This window comes from Fukomys damarensis, unplaced genomic scaffold, assembly GCF_012274545.1.
Source record: "Fukomys damarensis isolate Sample0158 unplaced genomic scaffold, DMR_v1.0_HiC HiC_scaffold_23, whole genome shotgun sequence".
In the NCBI taxonomy this organism is placed as follows: Eukaryota; Metazoa; Chordata; class Mammalia; order Rodentia; family Bathyergidae; genus Fukomys; species Fukomys damarensis.
This window is the reverse complement of record NW_022900935.1, coordinates 16,345,803-16,369,423: the sequence shown is the minus strand read 5'-3', so window position 1 is coordinate 16,369,423 and position 23,621 is coordinate 16,345,803. Positions and strand designations below refer to the sequence as shown.

The 23,621-nt window shown below is 41.9% G+C and overlaps 1 protein-coding gene and 1 non-coding gene across 11 annotated transcripts in view; both read right to left on the bottom strand.

The window, feature by feature from the left end:
- The window catches only part of Pum1 (pumilio RNA binding family member 1), a 119,451-nt gene extending 105,763 nt beyond the window's left edge, over positions 1-13,688 (bottom strand). For 3 of the 10 annotated variants that reach the window (XM_010621615.3, XM_010621617.3, XM_010621616.3), the window contains exons 1-2: positions 13,508-13,688; positions 8,361-8,734 (exon numbers count right to left, since the gene is read on the bottom strand). In XM_010621615.3, the coding sequence (XP_010619917.1) occupies positions 8,361-8,723 (363 nt within the window). In that variant the 5' untranslated portion in view covers positions 8,724-8,734; positions 13,508-13,688. The remainder of the gene's footprint in view (positions 1-8,360; positions 8,735-13,507) is intronic. The other 7 variants (XM_010621619.3, XM_019207129.2, XM_010621621.3 and 4 more) reach the window with 3 other exon arrangements.
- Positions 13,689-18,454: 4,766 nt separating this feature from the next.
- Positions 18,455-18,589, bottom strand: LOC117287422. Its single transcript, XR_004518738.1, has one exon. It is a non-coding gene; the product is annotated as a small nucleolar RNA SNORA24 (small nucleolar RNA).
- Between the last annotated feature and the right edge of the window lie 5,032 nt (positions 18,590-23,621).

The following is a 23,621-nucleotide window of genomic DNA, read 5'->3' as shown; positions in this document are numbered from 1 at the left end:
AAGAAAAAGAAAAAGAAAAAGAAAAAGAAAAAGAAAAAGAAAAAGAAAAAGAAAAAGAAAAAGAAAAAGAAAAAGAAAAAGAAAAAGAAAAAGAAAAAGAAAGAAAGAAGGAAGGAAGGAAAGAAATACATGCACATATGCATGCTCAGCATAAAGGCCAGGGGCTCAATCCCTACTACAGAAGAAAAAAAAGGCTATTGGGCCCGGGATTTAGCTCAGTGGTGCCACCGCCTTGCCTTGCAAGCACAAGGTCCTGAGTTTGATCCTGACCACCAAAAAAAAGCTACTGCCTGTGAGAAAATGGACACATGTTCAAAAAATACACATCTTGAGCTGGGGATTTAGCTCAATGGTTGAACCACGGGCCTCGCAAAAGCAAAGACCCAAGTTCAATCTCCAGTACCCAAAAAAAAATGCACATCTCTTCTGCAACTACAGAAAAGTGTGCAGAAAACACCCTATTCTTTACAGTTTACAAGGTACTTCCACGACACCCAAAACCAAAATCTGAAACAATTCTTCCTAATTGCTATGTTTTACTAAGAATCTTACAATTGATCCCATTTTCCTCTTTAGTCATTAGCACACTCATAGCAAATTTTATAACCCAATATTCAAGTAGATACTTCTAAATTCTTAACTTATCCCACTTCATTTCCCTAACATTCTTATTTTCTCTTATGAAATACCACTACCACCTTCTATTTTACCTGTCCCTTATTGAGCATCAAAAATATAACCCAAATATTCCCCTTCTAAGGCATCTTCCCAGAAGAGTTAAAGATATCATATTACAGGGATACACGAATAGCCATGTTTATAGCAGCACAAGTCATAATAAGTAAATCTTGGAAATGTACTCTAAGTCAAGCCATTGTAGGAAAATGGATGCACCTTGAGGCAGTGCTAAGTGAAATAAATCAGATATACAAGTTATTAAATATTACATGACTTCTTATATCAGAAACCCAAAATACAACAAGCAAAATAATGGACAAGAGAAAGTAGGGAGGGCCGGGGATTTAGCTCAGTGGTTCCACCGCCTGCCTCACAAGTTGCAAGGACCAGAGTTCGATCCCCGGTACAAAAAGAAAGTAGGGAGGATTTTTATCAAATGGGACAGGGAATCAAAGATGGAGGGAGATGGGAAAAGAGGGGAAGGGGATGAAAAAGAACTGAGATGTGCTGTGTACATGTACCAACTCCACTCAGAATGTGCTCATGTACTACAAATATGTACTAATGAAAAATGATTAAAATGTTTTTAAAAGTTTTTGAGAGGTGATCACGTCAGAAAGCTCACCATGAGTTTGAAGCCAACCTGAGCTACAGCTAGAGAGTGAGTTCAAGGCCAGCCTGGGGTACATAGCAAGACCCTGTCTCAAAAAGAGAAAAAAAAAAAAGAAGGGGAGAGGGAAAATCTTTTGCAACAAGTTGTCAAGTTGTCAGCTAGCAGACACTCAAGTTCCATACACACCAGAGACCTGGCATCTGAAAACTTTTTTACTGGAGTGCTAGAGATTCAACCAAAAGCTGCACACATGTGAAGTACACTCTCTACCACTGACCCATACCTCCAACTGGAATGAAACAATCAAAAGGCTGCAGGCAGCTGTAATCCAGGCACTCTGGGAGGCTGAGGCAGGAGAATCACAAATTTCAGCCTAGGCTGGGCAACTTAGCAAGATCTCGTTTCAAAATTTAAAGAACTAAAGCTATAACTCAGTGAGAAGGTCCTGAATTCAATACCCAGTACCACAAAAATTAAAGGAGGGGAACTGCTAATGAATATTTTCTTTTTTTCTTGGTTTTTTGAGACAAGGTCTCAATGTGTAGCGCAAGCTGGCCTCCAACTTCCAGCAATCCTCCTATCTCACTCAGCCTCCTGAGTGATGGGATTACAGGCCTGTGCCACCAAGCCCAGCTTTTGCTAATAATTATTCTAAGTACATAATGTTATGTCTTGTAAACTCAGAATACAATGAAATATGGAAAAGCCATGCTACTGGTTGAAATGCTGAAGCACCTAAGCAAACTACACAGAAAGAAGATTAATGGATGGACAATCCATCAACAGACACCCAGAAAAGGGGAGATAGCCAGGGAATAACAAGGCTCCCAAGTCTGGAGAATACGTGGGCTCCTTCCCAGTTTAACACAGTAGTTCCTAATAATTACAAGGTGCAAAGACTGATTCATAGCACTTTAGTCAGAATGGTATGTATGTCACAGGTGGGTGTCAGCACATCACTATAAGATGAAAACAATGAACAAAATCAGTACAAGGCAAAAAATATTCATCCACTGAATTCTACCTGGCTACCCACAATTATTTTCCACAGACTGTCAATCTTAGACACAGTGAAAGATCCTAGGGCCAAAGACCGCAAGCAAGGTCAGTGAACTCTGAAGTTGTCCTCTAAATTTCCTTTCCTCCAGCAAAGAGCTTCTACTTGTCTCTGTCCATTATAACTCAAAACAGAGGCTAACCAAAAAAGTCAATGAAGAAAAAAAGCAACAACAACAAAAAGAGGCTATAGTTGAGCCAAACAACCTTACAATTTTTTCCCTATTTCATCATTTACTTTACCGCACAACAGTTTATAGAGAAAAAGATTTTCCAATAAGGGAATAAAACAATCACAGCACTTTTTGTTAGAAGACTTGACATTTGGTACGACACGATGAAACTTTCAATGCTGTTCAGGAATAAAATCGAAAATTATAAAAATTACTATTAGATCCCAGAGTGCATATAGTCCATAATCCCAGCTACTCTAGAGGCCAGGGTATCATATTTACAGAGACCCTGTCTCAAGAGAAAAGTAAAAAGCCTGGGATTTACCTCAGTGACAGAGCACTTTGCTACCACATGTGAGGCCCTGTGTTCAAGCTCAGTACTACTTTTTAAAAAATAATAATAATAAGCAAGCCAGACTAGTGTCACATGCCTGTAATCCCAGCACTCTGGAAGGCTGAAGTGGGAGGATCCCAAATTCCAACCCAGCAGGGGCAATTTAACAACATAATGAGACTCTGTCTCAGAATAAAAAATTTTTTAAAAATGAGAAAATGAAAAAATGGAAATAAAGTGTTTGTAAATGGGGAGGGGAGGAGGGGGTGAATGGAGGGCAGGGACAAGGGGAAAAAACGAGAACCAAGACCTGTCGTGTAAAGGTACACAATCCCAATAATGAATGTAACTGTACTGTATACCTAGAATGTACCAATAAACTCAATGAGAGAAAAAAAAATAAAAAATTAAAACCAGGTATGATGTGCACACCAGTAATCCTGAGCACTCAGCAGACTGAGGCAGGAAGGTGAATTGAGAAGTTTGAGACCAGTCAGAGCTACATAGTGAGTTCAAGACTAACCTGAACTACAATTACAAAACCCTGTCTCAAAAAAAAAAAAATTTTTTTTAAAGGGCTAGGGGTGTAGCACAGCGCAAAGGCCCTGGGTTCAATCCCTACCTCCACATACATACATATATACATACATAAACAAATCTTAACATTCTTTTTCACCCTAAATTAATTTATGAATTCTAAATTTCACCTATCTTAAATACTTTAGTTTGCAAGGGCCAGGGAGTTAGCTCAGGGTCCTAAATTCAATCCCTAGTACCAAAAATAATAAATATCTTAGTTTGCAAGACTTTCAACATATTGCATATTACCTCAAGCTCATAATGTTTTAAACTTGTATTTAAAAGGCCTAATGCTAATTACCTGCCAAGTTTCATACTTAGAAAATAAAATATTTAACCAGCTGTAGTCCCAGCACTCAGGAGGCTGAGGCAGAAGGATCACCACTACTTCAAGGTCAGCCTGAACTACATAGGGAGACCCATCTCAAAAAAAAAAGAAAAAAATTATTTAGCAATATATTTAAAAACTCACTATTAAAAGAAGGAAAGCCAGGCATGGTGGCGCATGCCTGTAATCCCAGCACTTGGGAGGCTGAGGCAGAAGAAGGATCCCTGTGATTTCGAGACCAGCCTGGCCTACATAGTGAGCTCCAGGCCAGTCTCAACTGCATAGTGAGACCCTGTCTCAAAAAACAAAAAACAAAAACAAAAACAAAAACAGAAGGAAAAAGCTGGGTACAGTGGTGTATACCCATTATCCCAGCAGTGGGGAGGCTGAAGCCCAAACATCTCAAGTTCAACAGGCCTTGCAAGCTCAAGGACCCAGTTCAATCCCTGGTACAAAAAAAAAGAAGAAAAGTCAAGACAGCAAATCCCTGCCTCAAAATAAAAAAATAAAAATTAGGTAAAAAAAAGGCAAGGCCGGGCATGGTGGCGCACACCTGTAATCCCAGCACTCGGGAAGCTGAGGCAAGAGGATAGCTGTGAGTTCGAGACCAACCTGGGCTACACAAGGCAGTGAGATCTTGTCTCAAAAAAATAAAAAAAAATAAAAAATTTTTTTTCAAGAAGCCAGGTATGGTGGTGGTGCATGCCTATTATCCCAGCACTTGAGAGGCTGAGACAGGAGGACCACCAGGAGTTCAATGCCAATCTGTGCTAAATATAGTTTAATACCAGCCTGATCTACACAGTGAGACCCTGTCTCAAAAGGGGGGAGGACACCTGAGAACTTAGCTCAGGGCAAGGACCCTGGGTTCAATCCCTAGTACCACCAAAAAAAGGGGGGGGGTGAAAGTGACTAATTATAAATTAATTATGAGAGACACAGATATGAGGCACCTGGCACAAATTTCCTTCCTTCCACTACTGCTGGTTGTCATCACAGCCTGTGATATTCTTTCCTTCACCAGTTCACTAGCAAAAGTATCCCACCTATTTAATATTAACTTTGTTCATCATGCCAACAGGCCTGTTTTATTTAGACAGGGTCTCACTGTGTAATCCAACCCGGCCTCAAACTCTGGTGATCCTCCTCCTCAGCCTCCCAAGTGCTGGGATTACAAGTGTGCATCACCATGCCCAGCCCACCAGGCCATTTTTTTAAAAGAAAAATTATTGAGGAAAAGGTCCCACCAAAATGAATAATGACCCAGTAGTGTGACAAGAGAAGAACATTTCATCTCTAGAGATTACATTCCCCACATTACCACCTAGGATACTTATAAAAACACAAAGGAAGAAAAACACAACAGGAAAAAAAATGGACGTTATAAACACTATCGTTCTTATAGGATATTAAAAAAGATTCCTATAATAAGAGGACACATTTGAATTTATCTCCTTAAAAGTTTATAATCTCTTACTTTCAAGCAAATTTATGGCAAAATAATTATTTGGCCCTTGACTATGCTACTTTGCTGCAAGAGTTTTATTCTGTCTGGTTTGTCTCACTAAGGAGATTGAGGCAGGAGGATCACTGCAAGTTTGAGGGCAGCCTGAGCTACATATTGAGTTCAAGACCAACCTGAACTACACCGTGAAACCCTGTCTCAAAAAAACAGAAACCAGTTCGATCCCCGTACCCAAAAAAATACAGAAACCAACAAGTTCCACTCCCACTCAGGTCTGTAATCCCACCACTCTGGGGGTGCTGAGGCAAGATCATCACAAATTCATACCCAGCCTAGGTCATTAGCAATTTAAGGATACCCTGTCTCAAATAAAGGCCAGGTGTGGCAACACACACCTGTAATCCCAGCACTTGGGAGTCTGAGAGCCTAAAACAAGAGGGTCACCACAAGTTTTAGGCCAGCCTAAAATACACAAAAGATCTTGTCTCAAACCCCCTCCCCAAAATCAATGTTGAAGCACATCCCAGCATTCTGGGAGGCTGAGGCATAAGGATCTCAAGTTTGAGCTATGCCTGGCCAGTTTAGCAAGACCCTGTCTCAAAATAAAAATGTAAACAGGATAAGGGATATAGCTCAGTGTGAAGGCCCTTGGTTCAATCCCCAATACGACCACAAAAAAAAAATATGAATTTCAATGTTTTAGATGAAAAAGGCAAAATAGGCTTTCCATTTTTGTCCCTCATAGGTGCCACCCAAATCAAGACTCCTACTACCTTTTTGTTTTCCTACAAGGAACAGCTGCCTAGAATATACTGCCTTGGTACGTATTCTACCTTCACCTTAAATTCAACATGTGTGCTACCAAATTCAGACCCTCTCTACTTCTTTGCCTCTATTACTTCATTTTCTCAACAACTAAGATTTCAAATTAAATCAAAAATTTCTGCACAGGGCTGGAGATTTAGCTCAGTGGTTCCACCACCTGCCTCGAAAGTGGCAAGGTCCCAAGTTTGATCCTCGGTACCAAAAGAAAAAAGAAAAAAAAAAATTCTGCAGATCTCAGTACATATGGGGGAGTTGGGGTTGGGGATTAAACCCAGGGCCCTCAAGAGCCACATCACCAGTCCTTTTTAATTTGAGGCAGCATCTCACTAAGTCACAAAACTGTCTACGCTGCACTTACATTTGCAATCCTTCCTGCCTCAGCCTCCCAGAATCTGGGGATCACAGGCATGCACCTGTGGGGATCTGCACACAGATCTCTCATTCCTTCTTTTACATTTATCGTATCAGGTCTATAGCAAAGGTTAACCAATTAGTCTCAGTCCTTGTCCACTCCAATCTCCTTTCACCAATGTAATCTCCCCAAAACACCACTGGAGAAAAGCAATTCCAGCCAGGCATGGTGGCCTGTCATCCCAGCACTCGGGAGGCTGAGGCAAGAGGATCGCTGTGAGTTTGAGACCAGCCTGGGCTACATAGTGAGTTCCTGGTCAGTCTCAACTCCATAGTGAGACCCTGTCTCAAAAAAACCAAAAAGAAAAAAGAAAAGCAACTCCAGTTTGGCACAATGGTGCATGCCTATAAGCCTAACACTCAAGAGACTGAGACAGGAAGATCCCAGCAAGTTCAAGGCCAGCCTGGGCAACATAATGAGTTCAAGGTCAGTCTGAAGAGTATAATGAAACCCATCTCAAAAAAAAAAAGGCAAACTGGCCAGGATTTAGCTCAGTGGCATTGCACCTGCCTTGCAAGCCCACGGTCCTGAGTTCAATCCCCATACCAAAAAAAATTTTTAAAAAGGAAAAAAAGCAAAGCAACTCCAAACACTGAAATACTTTGCTACCTTACTGAACTAAATCTTAATCTGATATTCAAGGCCTTTATCTTTATGACTATGTCCTTTTTCCCTATCTTTATTTAGAGGGCAAAGGGCTAAGGACTCATGCATTCAATAACTTTCCTCGAAAGCTCTATTACAGGGCTAGAGACGTAAATCAGTTCTAAGAACTTGTTTGATTTGGTTAATTTTAACACTGTTAATCTTACTAGTTCAAAATCAAAGGTGGATTGAGAATATATTTTACTGACTACAGGTTTAGTCTGATCTGTCTCTCCTGATTTTTTATGGAACAGATTTTTTATGAAACTGGGAATTTAATGTCATCTCTTTTTTTTTCTTTTTTTTTTTTTTTGGTTTTTTGAGACAGGGTCTCACTATGTAGTTGAGACTGACCTGGAACTCACTATGTAGCCCAGGCTGGTCTTGAACTCACAGCAGATCCTCCTGCCTCAGCCTCCAGAGTGCTGGAATTACAGGCGTGAGCCACCACGCCCGGCTGGAACTGGGAATTTAGTCCAGGCCTTCTCATATGCTACTGGTGGCAAGCACTTTATCACTGAGCTACATTCCTGAATCTTGCTGTTCTCTTTGAGATAGAGTCTCACTAAATTGCTCAGGGGAGCCTTGAACTTTTAATCCTTCTGCCTCAGCCTCCCAAGCAGCTATCATTACAGTCATCTGCTATTATGGATAAAGATGATTAAAACCTAAAATCCACAATCAATATTTCCTGACACAGGGCCAAGGATGTAGCTCAGAGGCACAACGCCTGCCTGACAAGCAAGCGGTCCTGAGTTCCTGAGTGAGAGGTACCAAAAAAATTTCCTGGCACAAAACAGGAATCGATTCTATTTCAAACAAATGTCACTTAGCAGATGTAACTTAAGTAGCTAGTTGATTTATCAACTTCCCATCCTTTAACTGTAATAGCTTAAAAATAAACATGCCCAACAGAAAAAACTTTAAAATATGTAGTTGTCCTACAAGCCACCCAGCAATCTTAAAAACATGTATCAACAGAGAAAGTGTTCTTTGTTAAAAGTAGTATTCCTAGAAATGCACTGTGCACATTAAAACAATCTTAAATCTTTTTTTAAATGAATTATTTACTATTCAGCACTAGAATGGTACATAACCAAGTGACAAAATTAGTGATCATCCTTTAAAGCAGGTGACTCTTGTTTAAACTAAATCAGCAGTTTAAGCTTTTAAAGACATTCACTGAAAGCAGATATCCTAAGTGGACAAGGATTATAAAAGTTTTAAAGCTGAAATAGTGAACTTTTTTTACCTGATGTTCTGCATGAATGTTATCCCCAGTAGGCCATCGATGTTTGCTATTATTATAGCCGCCTCCACCACTTCCTCCTCCCCCAAGCTGCTCACCATGCTGCCTCTGAAAGAAGTAGTCCACCATAGCGTCGTCTTGTGAGCGGCCTGTAACTCCTATGGATCCTGGGACAGGGCTGGAGTGTGTCCCAGCTGCAAGAGCCTGATTTGCAGCTGGTTGTGGCTGCGCTTGCGACCCTGTTCCAGATGTCAAAACAACAGGCATGTTGGGATTAGCTGGTTCTTGAGGGTGATGTTTCAGGTGGGGGCTGAAAGAGTCCTGCCAAAGCACTGCTTTTCTCTTCAAGACACATGCAACGCTCATTCCACCAACACCTATGAACAAACAAGTTCAAAATATTCAATATTTGCATTTTTAAAACTTGACCTACTCCAATAAAAGTTAAGAACTACGTATCTTTTGCAATACAACCAGCAATGCATTTGTAACACAGACACAATTTCTGCAGCTGAAATCTTTTTTTTTTTTTTTTGGTACCAGGGAACTAACTCAGGTCATTGTACCCCGAAATCTCTATTTTTAAGTTGCTGAGTCTGGGTATATGTAACAGAAATAAAGGTAGTATCTGGTGATATTCTTGACAAGACGAAATCAGGACTTAATCAGCAACTTCAGGGGAAGTTTTACCAAAATGTAACAATTCAGAAGCTAGCGATACAGCTCAGCAGAGTCCTTGCCTAACATGTGTAAGACACGTTCAATTCCCATTAACACACACACAAAATTAACAGAATTTTAGACTTCAATCAATGGTTTCTTTACCCAACCTACCAGTTCCCTTAAATCAATTGTGGCACATAGCTTTTAAAAGAGTAGTACCTTTCTTTTTTTTTTTTTTTTTTTTTTTTTTTTTTTTTTTTTTTTGTGGCTGGTGGTACTAGAAGGCAAACTCAGTAGTGTTCTTCCATTGAGTTACATTCTAACCCTTTTTATTTCAAGGCAGGGACTCTAAAATACCCAGACTGGACTCAAACTGGATCCTCCTCCCTCAGCTTCCTGAGTATCTGGGCTTACTGGTATGCATCATGGCACCCAGCAACAAAAGCTTTTTAAAACATCACAATATTTTAAATTTTCTAAAAATTGGGCCAGGGATTTAGCTCAGTGGTTCTGGCGCCTGCCTCACAAGCACAAGGGCCTGAGTTCGATCCCTGGTAGCAAAAAAAAAAAAAATTTTTTTTTCTAAAAATTGAAAAACATTTAAAAAAATACATAACACATCACAACTCTATAGCTGGAGTAGACATATGCCAATATCAACAACAACAACAAAAAACTGAACACTCCAAATATAATTATCAACAGCTCAGACTGTCTAACTTAAAAGAACCCTTTAGTAATTTTTTTTGTGGGGGGGTACTGGGGATCAAACTCAGGTCCTTATCCTTGTGAGGCAAGCACCAGAACCACTAAGCTAAGTCCCCCGCCCTAAAAGAACACTTTAAAATGTCCCATACAGGCATGCAGAGTGGCACACATGCCAGTAATCCCAGCACTGAGGATGAGGCAGGAGGGTGAGTTGCAGGCCCAATTAAGCTACATGAGTTCACTGCCAGTCTGAACTACACAGCAGGATCCTGTCTCAAAACAAATAAAAACATGTACAATGTATTCATAGAATAGTTCTTAGAGAATCAGACATTCTAACCAAGAACAGAAAAAGAATGTTCTTAACCTAAACACTCTCCTCAGCTGCTATGGATGGAGAAGGGGGGAATTCAAGACTTCTACTAATAATTTACAATTCATTAATGCTTCAACTCCTAGAAACAGGATGAGACAAACCAAACTTACTTTACTAGTGTAAAAAGCACTGTAAAAACCAAAGGCTTCACCACACTAGAAGTGTAGCGAATGTACTGCAGACACTATCTCATCACAAAAACATTGAAAGGTAAGGATCACTGTCCCTATTTTACACAGGAAAGTCTTAAGGGACAGAAGCTATGTGTTGTGCCCAAAGCCATTCAGCTAGGGAGTAGCAGGAAAGGACCTCAATCTGTTTTGCCCTCAAACCTAGTTCTTCCCAAAGAAGGGAGGGGAAAAAGGAAGGGACAAGAAATAAAGTGAAAATAGAAGGAAAAAAATGAAAACAAAGCTTTTGTACATGGGGAGGGGAGGGGAGGGGGCTTGAGCGGGGGATGGAATAAGATTTTTAAAAACCTAGTTCTTCCCTACCACCCCCTTGCAACTGTATCCCTCCTTAGTATCCTCTACTCTTGAAGAAAAACAACAAAGAATCCTTGAAATGTTACTATGTATTGACCTTCCTTAAAATCAGAAAATTACATTTGTACATACAAAGTAAATAAATCAAAATTAAGACACATCCATCTCAACTGCTACAAAAAATTAGAATTGTGACACAGCCAGTCTCAAGGACTGATTTAAAGGTTATCAACCTGAGTCCACTGCTACCTATGCCTTATATATCAATGAGAAATTGATAATCTCTCTTACTGAATAATTAAGCTTTCTGACAAAGATGCATTCACCTCTCACAATTCATGTTTTGCATCCAGAAATAAGAAGATATAACATTGCCAGGTGTGGTGGCGCACGCCTGTAATCCCAGCACTTAGGAGGCTGAGGCAGAAGGATCGCTGTGAGTTCAAGACCAGCCTGGGCGACCTAGTGAGTTCTAGGTCAGTCTCAACTACATAGTGAGACCCTGTCTCAAAAAACCAAAACCAAAACAACAATTTTTAATTAATAAGTGAATAAATAAAATTAATTTCCATATAAAAAAACTTACCACAGAAGCACACCAAACACCACTGCCTTCCAAAAAGGGATGGGAAGGGGAGACCTTTAAAAATGTTGAAACCTAACAACTGGCTTTTGTAAAGCTATCTGTAGGCCCTGAAGATTTCCTGCTTTACCTAAGGAGGCAAGGCCATTTCCCAAACACAAGAAAACCTGGCAGAAGGGACATTTTGAAAGTGATCAAGCCAGGCGTGGTGGTGCACATCTGTAATCCCAGCAACTTGGGAGGCTGAGGCAGGAGGATCGCTGTGAGTTCAAGACCAGCCTGGGCTACACTGAGAGTTCCAGGGCAATCTGAACTACAATAGTGAGACCCTGTCTCAAAAAAAAAGACAGACAGACAGACAGACAGACAGACAGACAGACGGAAAGAAAGAAAGAAAGAAAGAAAGAAAGAAAGAAAGAAAGAAAGAAAGAAAGAAAGAAAGAAAGAAAGAAAGAAATAAATTAGCTATGTAACCCAGGCTGGTGCTGGCCTAAAAATCCTGGTGATCCTCCTGCCTCAGCCTCCCAAGTACTGGAATTATGGGAGGGGGGGTACGGGACAAACACCACGCCTGGCTAAAATTATTTTTATACAAAGGACAAATAAAAGAATTTTAGAAAGGCAAAGGGGCTTATATATACATGTACCAATTCCCTAAAATGAACATTATTCTGTATTAAGATGCACTGTTAAAATATTTTTAAACTTACAGCCACATGAAATTTTTTTAAAACACTGTAAGCAACTGGGATGCCAATCCTTGCTATTGTACCACAGCTCCCAAATTGTTTATATCAATGTGTGATTTGGTTTGGTTTTCCTTTTTTTTTTTTTAATTTATCATTAATAAGAGTTTACTTCAAAGAACATGATTTAAACTATCTCCTTTTACTAAATGCTTAGTGGTTTAAAAAATGTTTATTTTTATCACTGAACAAACACTCTGTGGCCATAAATTTATTTTAAAGCAGTTCATCTCAAACCCAAGCTAAACAAACTTCAACTTCAAAAAGCTACGGCCTTGAACAAAATGAATTCAAATACGGCTAAGGCAAAACACGAACTCAAAGTTCAGAATCCAGTGAGTATTTCCAGATAAAGAATCAACAGCACTCAGGATTTTACAAAGTTGAAATTTGCAGGGGATAAAATGTTTCATTTTGTTTACTAAAATCGTATAGGAAGCCACACATCTTGGGGAAGGCTTGTCTTGGTTTTTTAGTGTTTCACAAAAACAAACAAAAAGCTAAAACTACAAACCTATTGTCTCAGAAATAACCGACTTTAACAGAGCCTCGATAAAAGGTCTCATAAAATCTTACTCTTACTAATCCCAGTCATAATCGGAAGTGAGTAAAATGATCAAGAGCTACGAAAAGTGTTTTCTTAATTGAACAATGAAGGGGAACAATCCTTCAAAGTTATGGTGAGAATAGCCTCCTCTGGTAATTTGTACGTGGGTTCTTTGGTTTGGTTTCGGGTCCCGGGGTGGGGGTGGGGGGTGACTACCGTGAAGAAAAGTTACACGAGTGTATTCCTCACTGGATGTGGGAGTGATAGTGACAAGTAAAACAAATGACCTATGTTTACGGAGCACGTTTGTGTCTGTGAGGATGAAAGCTATTATTTTGAATATAGATGTTTTTCCCTACCTGCCAGGGCAAACCCCCTCTTTAAGGGGAGAGATACACCACACTGAAAGACTGAGAGGAAGAACCTACCAAAAACAAGAGCTCTCAAGGAAACAAAAGGCCACAAGAACCCAGGAGCCTAAAGAGCGATCTGAAACTTCCTGATCGCCACTTATCCACATTTAAAGCTTGCAAAGTTCCCCCATGGCGGGTCTCGCCAGTGCACTGGGGCCACGGCTGCTTCTAAAGCGATTTATTGTTCCTTCTCCATCGGCGCCGCCACGGAAGCTCAAGAAGTCGAAGAAATCCGGGATTGCACAGAATTATACTCAGAGCCACACGCAAGACTCGGGGCTTCGCAAACCCATCAAAAAAGCAATCCGAATGGCAACACCAATCTCCGGGGACTCCCAACAGGGCCGAGCACAAATACGGGGGACACTTCTAGACTCTGGCCCCAGGCATTTTCCTCTCTTCAACCCCGCTCCCCACCCCACCCCCTCCTTTGATAACAATAGGGGCCTTGCTGCTGACTCCAAAACATGTACGAAGAACAGCCAGTGAGAAGCCTCAACCAGGGCCCCGGCGGCTTTTCCAAAGCCCTTCTCGGCCCCTCATCCGCTCTCAAACACCAATACAAAGTGATAATCTGCTCGCTAGGAGTCCGGAGCAGCGTTTAGGGGCAGCGGGGTGCGGATACTCACGGGCGGAGCGGTAGGATGAAGATGGATTTCAGCCCCCCGATCTTCTCTCTCCGGCGCTCTCGCTCCCCCTTACCTTTCACTCCGACAACATGGCGGCCCACTGGGGACTGGGCTGGCGCGGTGCATCATGGGATAGGCTCTGGCCCCGACTCCGGCGGTGGCAGCCGCGTGTGAGGAGAACGCAGGCAACTCTAGAACAGGTTGCCTGGTTGCCATGCCAACCCAGGGCCTGTGTGAACTTGGGAAACTCGCCGTCAATACCAGTGCCCGCCCGGTGGGTCCGAAGTGCCGCCGCGCACCTGAGCACGCCTGGGACCGCGCTGGGACGTCCACAGACAGCGGTGCGGCCTCCTCGCCCTGGAGAGCGGCCAACGAGGCTCTGGCCTCAGAGGCGCTGCACTAAGACCCTTACTGAAGCCTTCTAGCTGCGGCCTTGTTTTTAATCTTCCTGTCTTCACTACCCCATTTGTAAAATAAAGAAGAAAATGGTAGCACATCACCAGAACGCCTGCGATGTCAGGTGCAATCCCAGCACTCTGGGAGGAGGAGACAGGGGGATCACGAGCGCCAGCCCAGCCTGGGCAGTTTAGCGACTTAGATCTTGTCTCAAAATGAAACATTTTAAAAGCGCTGGAAATAAATGTACCTCAGTGGCGAAGGTCCTGAGTTCAATTCGTACTGCCATGAAAAAAACGAAACAGAATGCTGGCCAGGTTCAAGGACAACGTAATGTAAAATACCTAGTACACTACCTAGGACTTCTGAGCCCTTCGACAGCATAATTTGTAAAATTGAGGTGCAAAACGAAATTGCTAAGGACCCTTGTTCAAAAGTTATTACGGATTTCAAAATAGTGACAGGAGGACAAGAAGCTAACCCTGCTTGTAGGAACTTAATGTTAGTGACTGTCCTTCTGTTTAGTTTCCAGAATGAATGAAAATCTGGGAGTAAGAGCCGGGTGTGGAGACTCACACCTGTAATCCTGACACTCTGGGAGGCTCAAAAAGGAGGACGGCAAATTCCAGCGCAGCTTGGGAAATTTAACTAGACCCTGTCTCAAAATTTAAAAAATTAAAAAGGGTTGGGGAGTTAGACGTGATGGTGCGCACCTGTTATGCCAGCCTGAGGGAGGCTGAGGCAGGAGGATCGCTGTGAGTTTGAGACCAGCCTGGGCCACATAGTGAGTTCCAGGTCAGTCTCTACATAGTGAGACCCTGTCTCAAAAATCCAAAAAATAAATAAATAAAAGGGATGGGGATGCAGCTCAATGCAAAGGTTCAATTCCCAGCCCTGGGGGTGGGGGAGTTGAAATATAATATATTCATCTATGAAACACACTGGCCAAAATTAAAATGATTTTAACATGATGTTTCCAAGTATGTGAGAAAAATCAGTATTCATATTATTTAAATTGTTTGAGTATATATTTGTTGCATTTACAAAACAAGGTACATTTGCTTTATGAAAAAGATTTTTGCCAGGCATGGTAATTCACACATATAATCTGAGCACTTGGGAGGCTGAGGCAGGAGAACGGATGGGAATTCAAAGCTGGCCTAACCTACCTACTACATAGGCCCTCCTGCACTACATAATGACACCCTGTCTTTAAAAAATAAAAATAAAAAAAAAAGATAGGAAAATGGTACTGGCACAAAAACAGACCTGCGGATCAATGAAGCAGAATAAAGGATGCAAAAAACAACCCCAGCACATTCGGCTATGTAATCTTTGACAAAAGGGCCAAAAACACATGCTGAAGAAGAGATAGCCTCTTTAACAAATACTGCTGGGAAAACTGGCTGTCCACATACAAAAGATTGAATCTAGATCCATATTTATCACAGTGTACTAAACTAAAAATAAATCAAAGAGCTAAATATTAGCCAGGGATGGTGGCCCACGCCTATAATCCCAACACTCAGGAGGCTGAGGCAGGAGGATCACTGAGAGTTTGAGACCAGCCTAGGCTACATAGTGAGTTCAAGGCCAGTCTGAAGTACATAATAAGAGTCTGTCTTGAAAAAACAAAATCTAGGGGCCAGGGATTTAGCTTAATGGTTCTGCTGCCTGCCTCGCAACCCAAGCACAAGGTCTCAAGTTCCCCAGTACAAAATAAATAAGTAAATAAATAAATATTAACACAGAAAGCCAGGTGTGGTGGTGGTGGTGGTGGCCCATGCCTATAGTCCTACTGTAATCTTAGCACTCAGAAGGCTGAGGCAGGATTGCTGCAAGTAGGAGGCCTGCCTGGGCTTCATATTGAGGTCAAGGCCAGTCTGAACTACATGAGACTTTGGCTCAAAAAAAAAATTTTTTTTTTTGAAAATCAGCAACACTTAATCTCATGGAAGAGAAAACAAGTAAAATTCTTGAAGATATAGACATAGGCAAGGCCTTTCTTAGTAGAATCCCAATTACACAAGAAATAACATCAAGAATCAACAAATAGTGCACGCCTGTAATCCCAGCACTTGGGAGGCTGAGGCAGGAGGATCACTGTGAGTTCAAAACCAGCCTGGGCTACATAGAGAGTTGCAGGTCAGTCTCAACTATGTAGTGAGACCCTGTCTCAAAAAAAAAAAAAAAAAAAAAAAACACACACACAAACAAAAAAGTGTTCCATATCTCTGACCATTAGATAAATGCAAATTAAATTAGAATAACACTGAGATATGATCTTACTCTAGAAAGAATAGCTATCATCAAGAAATCAAACATTAAACAAGTGCTGGTGAGGCTGTAGGGAGAAAGGAACCCTTGTACATCACGGGTGGAAGTGTAAAGACCATAGTACAACCACTACGGAAGTCAGTACGGAGATTCCTCAAAAAACTAAAACTGGAAATTCCTTTCAACCCAGCTATTCCCTTTCTAGGCATCTTCCTGAAAGAGTTAAAGACATCGTGTTACAGTGTTACATGCATGACCATGTTTACAGCAGCACAACTTTAGAATTGCTAAGTCTTGGAAATGGCCCTATACCAACAGATGAATGGATAAATAAAATATGGTATTTGCACCGTGAACTGCTTTGTCATAAAGAAGGATAAAGTTGAGGCATTTATAGATAAATGGATGCATCTTAAGACCATAATGTTAAATGGAGTAAATCAAACACAGAAACTTGAATAGCACGTGATTTCTCTTATATGAGAAATCCAAAGTACAAATACATTGAAGAGCAAAATAAAAGAGAATCAGAAACAGGAAGCTAGATCTTGTGGTAAATGGGAAGAGGACCAAGACATGGGAGGGAGGGGAAAGAGAGGAGGAGACATAAAAATAATTTGGGGGGGGGTTGAGGCAGGGTCTCACTGTGTAGTTGAGACTGACCTGGAACTCACTACGTAGCCCAGCCTGGTCTCGAACTCACAGCGATCCTCCTGCCTCAGCCTCCTGAGTGCTGGGATAATAGGCATGAGCCACCACACCCAGCTCATAAAAATAATTAAAATGTGTTATGTCTCCTGTAGTAACTCCCACCATGAATTTGCATTACATAATGCAAACGTGTACTAATAGAAATGCAATTTGTTTTAAAAATTAGATTTGGGAGTTAAAGATCCTGAGCTCTGCTACTTCCTGGCTGTGTGACACTGGGTGAGTCTGAATTTCAGCACCTTCATCTGTAGAGTAAGGATGTCTAACACTCTTCTCACGGGTTAGCTATAATGGGTGTATGAAGGGTCATATATGGGATCCCATGAGTGAATTGGGATCCGCACTCGCTAAACATAGCCCTTTTGTTGTAGTAGTGGTCTTGTGTTCTTGTGTGAATTCCCAGGGGAGAACATAGGGCAGGGCATACAGCAATTGCTCATGCAATGTTTGTTAGCCAGGTGTGGGGGTACACACCTATAGTCCCGCCGAGGCAGGAAGACTGCCATGAGTTCGAGGCCAGTTTGAACTATCTAGTGAGATTCTGTCTCAAAAGACTAACTAAGAATACATGTTTGTTAAATGCATAAACTTAACAGCCATTTATAGCGTCAACACTCAATTTCCCAAGTAATATGTTTGTTCTATTCAGAGATCCAGCCCTGGAGCCAGACCAAGAATTGCTTGTTTCCCCCCTGCAATACAGAGGGTATAACAACAACACTAAGTGAGATGAAGCGGATAATGTATTTAGCCTATGGGGCCAGGGTACTGCACAATCTGGGCGGCCATAATAGAAGTGTGCAGGAGGAAGCTGCACAGCAGATGTGAGAAAGTTCATCTCCAGAACCTTCCCAGGCTCTGCGCTCCATGATTTCATCTTGAGTCCATGACTAATTCCTTAGTTTTAACTTTAGACTTCATTACTCAGCCGAAGAGACTGTGTTCAGCCCCCATGCTTGTGGTAGCAGCCTTCAGGCCCCTGTTCAGTCAAAAGAGGTAATGTCAGCCGAGTGTTAGTCACTCAACACTGGTCCTAAAGGATCTGCAGCCCCTAACCAGCCTCAGGACAACCTGATCAAGAACACAGCCTCAGCCGGGCATGGTGGCCCATGTCTATAATCCCAGCACTCGGGAGGCTGAGGCAGGAGAATCGCAGTGAGTTCGAGATCAGCCTGGACTACACAGTGAGTTCCAGGTCAGTCTCAACTACATTGTGAGACCCTGTCTCAAAAAACAAACAAAAAACAAATCAAGCATTTATTCATTTATATCAAGGAAGTACCTCAAATGCTAATTTTAAACAATTTAGACATATATTGAAAATACTGCCCCAGTAGTTTCCATATTATTCAAAATGCCCATTTCCCCACTAAAATTTAAGTTTGGTGACCCACCGCAACATGCTGCAGAAGACTTCACCCGTTATGACTTTGGATTTCTTGATTATCTTGCTGTGTCTTCCGTTACTCATCAACAGTTAAATTCCGCTTCCTAGAAACATTTGAACATTCAGAAGAATCGATTGCCTGATAACTTGGTCTCCTCCAGGTTTAGAACAGTCAAGAATGTTACTTGTGCAAGTCAGAATCTGATACCAATTAAATGGTGACAGCTTTGCCAATAAACAAGAATATGCTCTTCCATGGCTGGGAAGGGAGACTGCCACAGCCGACAGGTTTTTTATTCCTGTTTAAAGATGAGAAAACCAAGGGCCAGCGATTTAGCTCAGCCTTGTAATTGAAACGTTGTGAGCTGGGTGTGGTGGCGCACGCCTGTAATCCCAGCACTCAGGGAGGGGAGGCTGAGGCAGGAGGATGGCTATGAGTTTGAGACCAGCCTGGGATACATAGTGAGTTCCAGGTCAGTCTCAACTACATAGTGAGACCCTGACTCAAAAAACCAAAAAAAAAAAAAAGTTGTGAGTTTGAGCCCTGGTACCGGGGAAAAAAAAAAATGAGAAAACCAAGACACTTAGGTTAAGGAACTGGGTCTACATTTACCCAAGCATGTTATCTATTGCTGAGAGTTGCTCTGGATAAGACAATGTTGAAATCCTGCCCAAAATTTGGCAATCCACTCTGGGTGTGGTGGCACACGCCTGTGATCCCAGCACAGGGAGGCTGAGGCAGGAGGATTGCTGTGAGTTTCAGGCCAGCCTGGGCTACATAATGAGTTCAATGCCAGCCTGAACTACTCCCTTTTTCCCCATCTCATTTGAACATTTTCTTTCTATTTGTTTGTTTGATTGTGTTTTGTTGTTTGGTACTGGGGATCAAACTCAGGACCTTGCAATGCTATTGTTTTTGAGACAGCCTCCCAAGTACTAAGATTATAGGTATGTGCCACCAGGCCTGGTGGTAACAAAACTTTTGTAAATAAGGAGGGGAGGGGAATGGGAAAAAAGAAGCAAGATAGATCATGCACAGGTACAAATTCCCTGTGATGCATATGGTCATTATGTGTACCTAAACTACCACCAGGCCTGGTGGCGCTCCCCTGTAATTACAATGAGGCTAAGGCAGGAGGATCACCATGAGTTCGAGGCCAGCCTAGACTACACAGTGAGTTCAAAGCTAGCCTGAACTACAAAGTGAGACTCCGTCTCAAAGAAACAAGATATAAAATAAAATATACCAAAAAAAATTTTAATTGCAAAAAAAAAAATGCCAATCCTCACAAATTCATCTGGTTAGATCCATACATAACAAATAATGTCAATCTTCAGGAATTTGTGAAACCTAAAAATCTAATTAAACTGACCTAGAGGAAAAGATTAGAGTAGATGTGAGAAGTGTTTTTAATCTAATCAGAAGAAACATAACCTATGTGATTGTAACCTTCTCAAAGAAAGACAGAAATCTCAACACAGATATTTTTGGGGGTGGTATTGGAGATTGAACGCAGGGCCTTTGCACTAAAACATTAAAGTGCTGAGTTGTCTATACTGGTTTCCAATTTGTGATCCTCCTGCCTCAGCCTTCCATTGTGCTGGGGTTACAGGTCTGTGCCATCATGTCATTTTAAAAAAAAAAAAAAACAAGGTCTTCCTGTGTAGTTTAGGCTGGCCTTGAACTCACTTTGTATCCCAGGCTGGCCTTGAACTCATGGCAATCCTCCCACCTCAGCCTCCTGAGTGCTGAGATTACAGGTGTGTGCCGCCATGCCTGGCTCACCGTGCCCCCATTTCAAGACAGTTTTTTTTTTTTTAAAGAAACACTTTTAATGAAAACCATTCAAGAAAGAGTTGGCTCAGGAATTTCAAATACTGCATTAGCTCTTCCTTTGTATGGCCTGAAGCTTGCTTCTAAGTTGGCCATCCTGCCCTGCTAGATAGCTGAGAACAAATGCTATGCCATTCCAGCAAAGTGCTTTCTCCTTTACAACAGTAGGCCAGTAAAAGTTATTTAATGTGAACCAGGTGTGGTGGTGCCCACCTGTAACTCCAGGACTTGGGAGGCTGAGGCAGGAGGATCACTGAGAGTTCGAAGCAAGCCTGGGCTATATAGTGAGTTCAAGGCTAACCCAAACTACACAGCAAGAGCTTGTCTCGAAAAATAAATAAATCAACAGTTACCATGATGTGGTAATTTGTAACTTAATTTGTAGATTTAATATAAAGCATTCCCAAGCAAAATTTGGATGCACTCATTTTCCTACATGGGCACTTTATTATCAGTGTTGTTTTCCAACTCTGTTGCATCCGGGTCCTGCAATACTTGCAGGAGTATGCACTGTCCTCTCCTAGTAGATCAGCTTATTAGTGTTACAGGAAGCTGGGAGGAAGAGATGCTTTGGCTTCTGCTATTAGGGTCTAGGTTTCCAAGCAACTCTCCCTCTGGAGGAAAACGAGTACAAGTGGGAAAACACCCAAATCTCTGCTTGGTGCCATTGGAAAGCTCCAGAGTTAGTGAAAAATTACCAAGTCCTGGTCTAGGAAAGGAGAGCAGCTGAAGGGTGTGTGCACCACATTTAGAAGTTTAGAACTACGTTTACAAGGCGCTTTCTAAAACACAGCTGAAAGGGCAAAAGGCTGAACACAAGAGCTTGTTGTTTCTTTTCTTCTTCTTCCTCTTCCTCTTCTTCCTCTTCTTCTTTTAATAGTACTGAAGTGTTAACCCAGGGAATATTTCCTATATCTCCTTCCCTCCCTTCCTTCCTTCCTTCCTTTCTTTCTTTCTTTCTTTCTTTCATTTTGAGACAGGGTCTCCTTATGCAGCCCAGGCTGGTCTTGAACTCAGAGTGACCTTCTTGCCTCAGCCTCCCAAGTGCTGGGATTATGCTGGGATTACAGGTGGTACCACCACGCTGGGCTTGCTCTTTGCTTTTCGTTTTGGTTTGGTTTAGATTGGTTTGGGGGGAGGGGTTCTTGTTCTTTGAGTACCAGGGATCGAACTCAGATCCTCATGCTTGGGAGGCAAGCAGCAGAACCATTGAGCTAAATCCCCAGCCCCCTAGTGGTTTCTGACACAGGCTGTCACTGTGTAGCCGGGTAGGGCGGAACGCAACACTCCTCAGGCCTCAGGCCCTCAGGCGCTGTGATTACAGGCCTGCATCACCACACCCAGGTGGAGTAGAGTTTTAAACACCCTCGAGTAGTTACAGATCAGACACTGGGGTCAGAACCTACCTAGAGAGAAAGACCCTTGTGAACAATTCCACCTTGGGTAAGGATCCAAAGGATGGTACCCTAAAAGTAAAGACCAATAAAGTAGACAGAACCTTTCAGGAACTGCCCTGGAGCTCGAAATGTGACTTCCACTCACTCCAAATCCCGAACTTGCAGTTAAAGTGACCTGGGAGCGCCAGTGCCTCCAGGTATCTAGCAGAGAGAAAGTATCCCCTCAGATAAAGACTACGCTACATGCTTGGCCTCTAGTTATGAACAAATATATAAGCATAATATTCAGTCTGCAAACAAAATGGTCACACATGCTAGAGGACAAAATAACATGAATAAAATCCAGCAGAAATAACCCAGAAAAGGACCCGCCATGACATCAGATCTTGGAGTCATTGAATTGTTTTTTATGTTCAAGAAAATAAACCAGGTGTGGCAGCAAAGGCCTGTGACCCCAGCATTCTGGGAAGCTGAGGGCAGAAGGACCACAGTCCAGCCTGGGCAATTTAGTGACAGTGAGACCCTGTGTCAGAGGACAAGTGGAGCTAGGGATAACAAGGCGTGCAGGCCTATAATCCCAGCACACCGAGAGGCTGAGGCAGGACAAACACAAGCTCCAGCCCAGGCTGAGCAATTTAGTGTCTTAACGAGACTGTCCCAAAATATGAAATAAAGGGGTTGAGATTTAACTCAGTGGTACAGTGCTTGCCTATCACACAGGAGGCCCTGGGTTCCAGCGCCAGGACAAAAAGAAGGAAGAACTGGGCATGGTGCTCTATACCGGTATTGCTGATGCAGGAGGCTCACCTCAAGTTCAAAGTCAGCCTGGACTACATAGCAAGACCCTGTCTCAAAACAAAACAAAAAAGAAAGGGAAAAACAGGAAAAAGGGAAAGAAAAAGAAAAAAAAAAAGCTGCTGGGTGTGCTGGCACACGTCTGTGATCCAAGCACTCAGGAGACTGAGGCAGGAGGATCACTGTGAGTTTGAGGCCAGCTTGGCCTCTATAGTGGGTTCAAGCCAGCCTGAACTACGAAGGGAGACCCTGTCTCAAAAGAAAAGAAAAGAAAAGAAAAGAAAAGAAAAGAAAAGAAAAGAAAAGAAGAAAAGAAAAGAAAAGAAAAGAAAAGAAAAGAAAAGAAAAGAAAAGAAAAGAAAAGAAAAAGGGAAAGAAAGAGAAATGAGGCCAGTGTGGTGGCTGGCACACGCCTGTGATCCCAGCACTCGGAGGCTGAGGCAGGAGGATCGCTGAGGCAAGAGGATCACCATGAGTTCAAGGCCAGCCTGGACTATACAGTGAGTTAAAGATCAGCCTGAACTACATAGTAAGACTCTGTCTAAAAAAATTAAAATAAAATAAAAAGGCTGGCCATGCAGCTCAGTTCCAAGGTCCTGGGTTCAATTCCAAGGAGTAAAAAAAAAGGGTTGGGGTGGGGGTGGGGTTAATGTAACTAATTCTTTCATTTGTTTTACATTTATTTTAAACTTTCAGTTGTATTATGCTGGTAAAGTTAAACTTTTTGAAACCGTATTTAAGGCAAGCAACACAACTTCCATTTTTGTTGGAATGTATGAGTAACAACTGGAGAATAAAAAGATTTCTTTTGCAGCTATGTTGTCAAAACTTGTGAAAGCAAGTTCTCTAGGATTAAATGATGTAATGTCTGGCATCTGCTTTGAAATAATCTGAACCACGAGAAATGGAAAAGGTCCAAATGGAATGAGATTGTTGTGAATTGATAATTGCTTAAGCTAAATCATGAGCTTTAGTATACCAAGAGTAAAAGGCCAAGAACAGACAGGATTTTTTTCTAAAACAGGCCCTTGCTACCCAGTCCAGGCTAGCCTTGAACTCACTATTCATTCCAGGCTGTCTCCCAGGTTCTGGAGTAGCAGCCATATACCACTACACCCAGTCAACTTTATTTTTGTTTAGTTTTTGGGTTATTGTTGTTGTTTGTTTGTTTTTTTGAGACGGGGTTTTGCTATGTACTTCAGGCTGACCTTGAACTTGTTGAAATCCTCCTGCTTCAGCCTCCCAAATGCTGGGATCACAGGTACGCAACATTACTCTCAGCTCATACATTGGATTCTTTTCCTTTTTTTTTTTTTT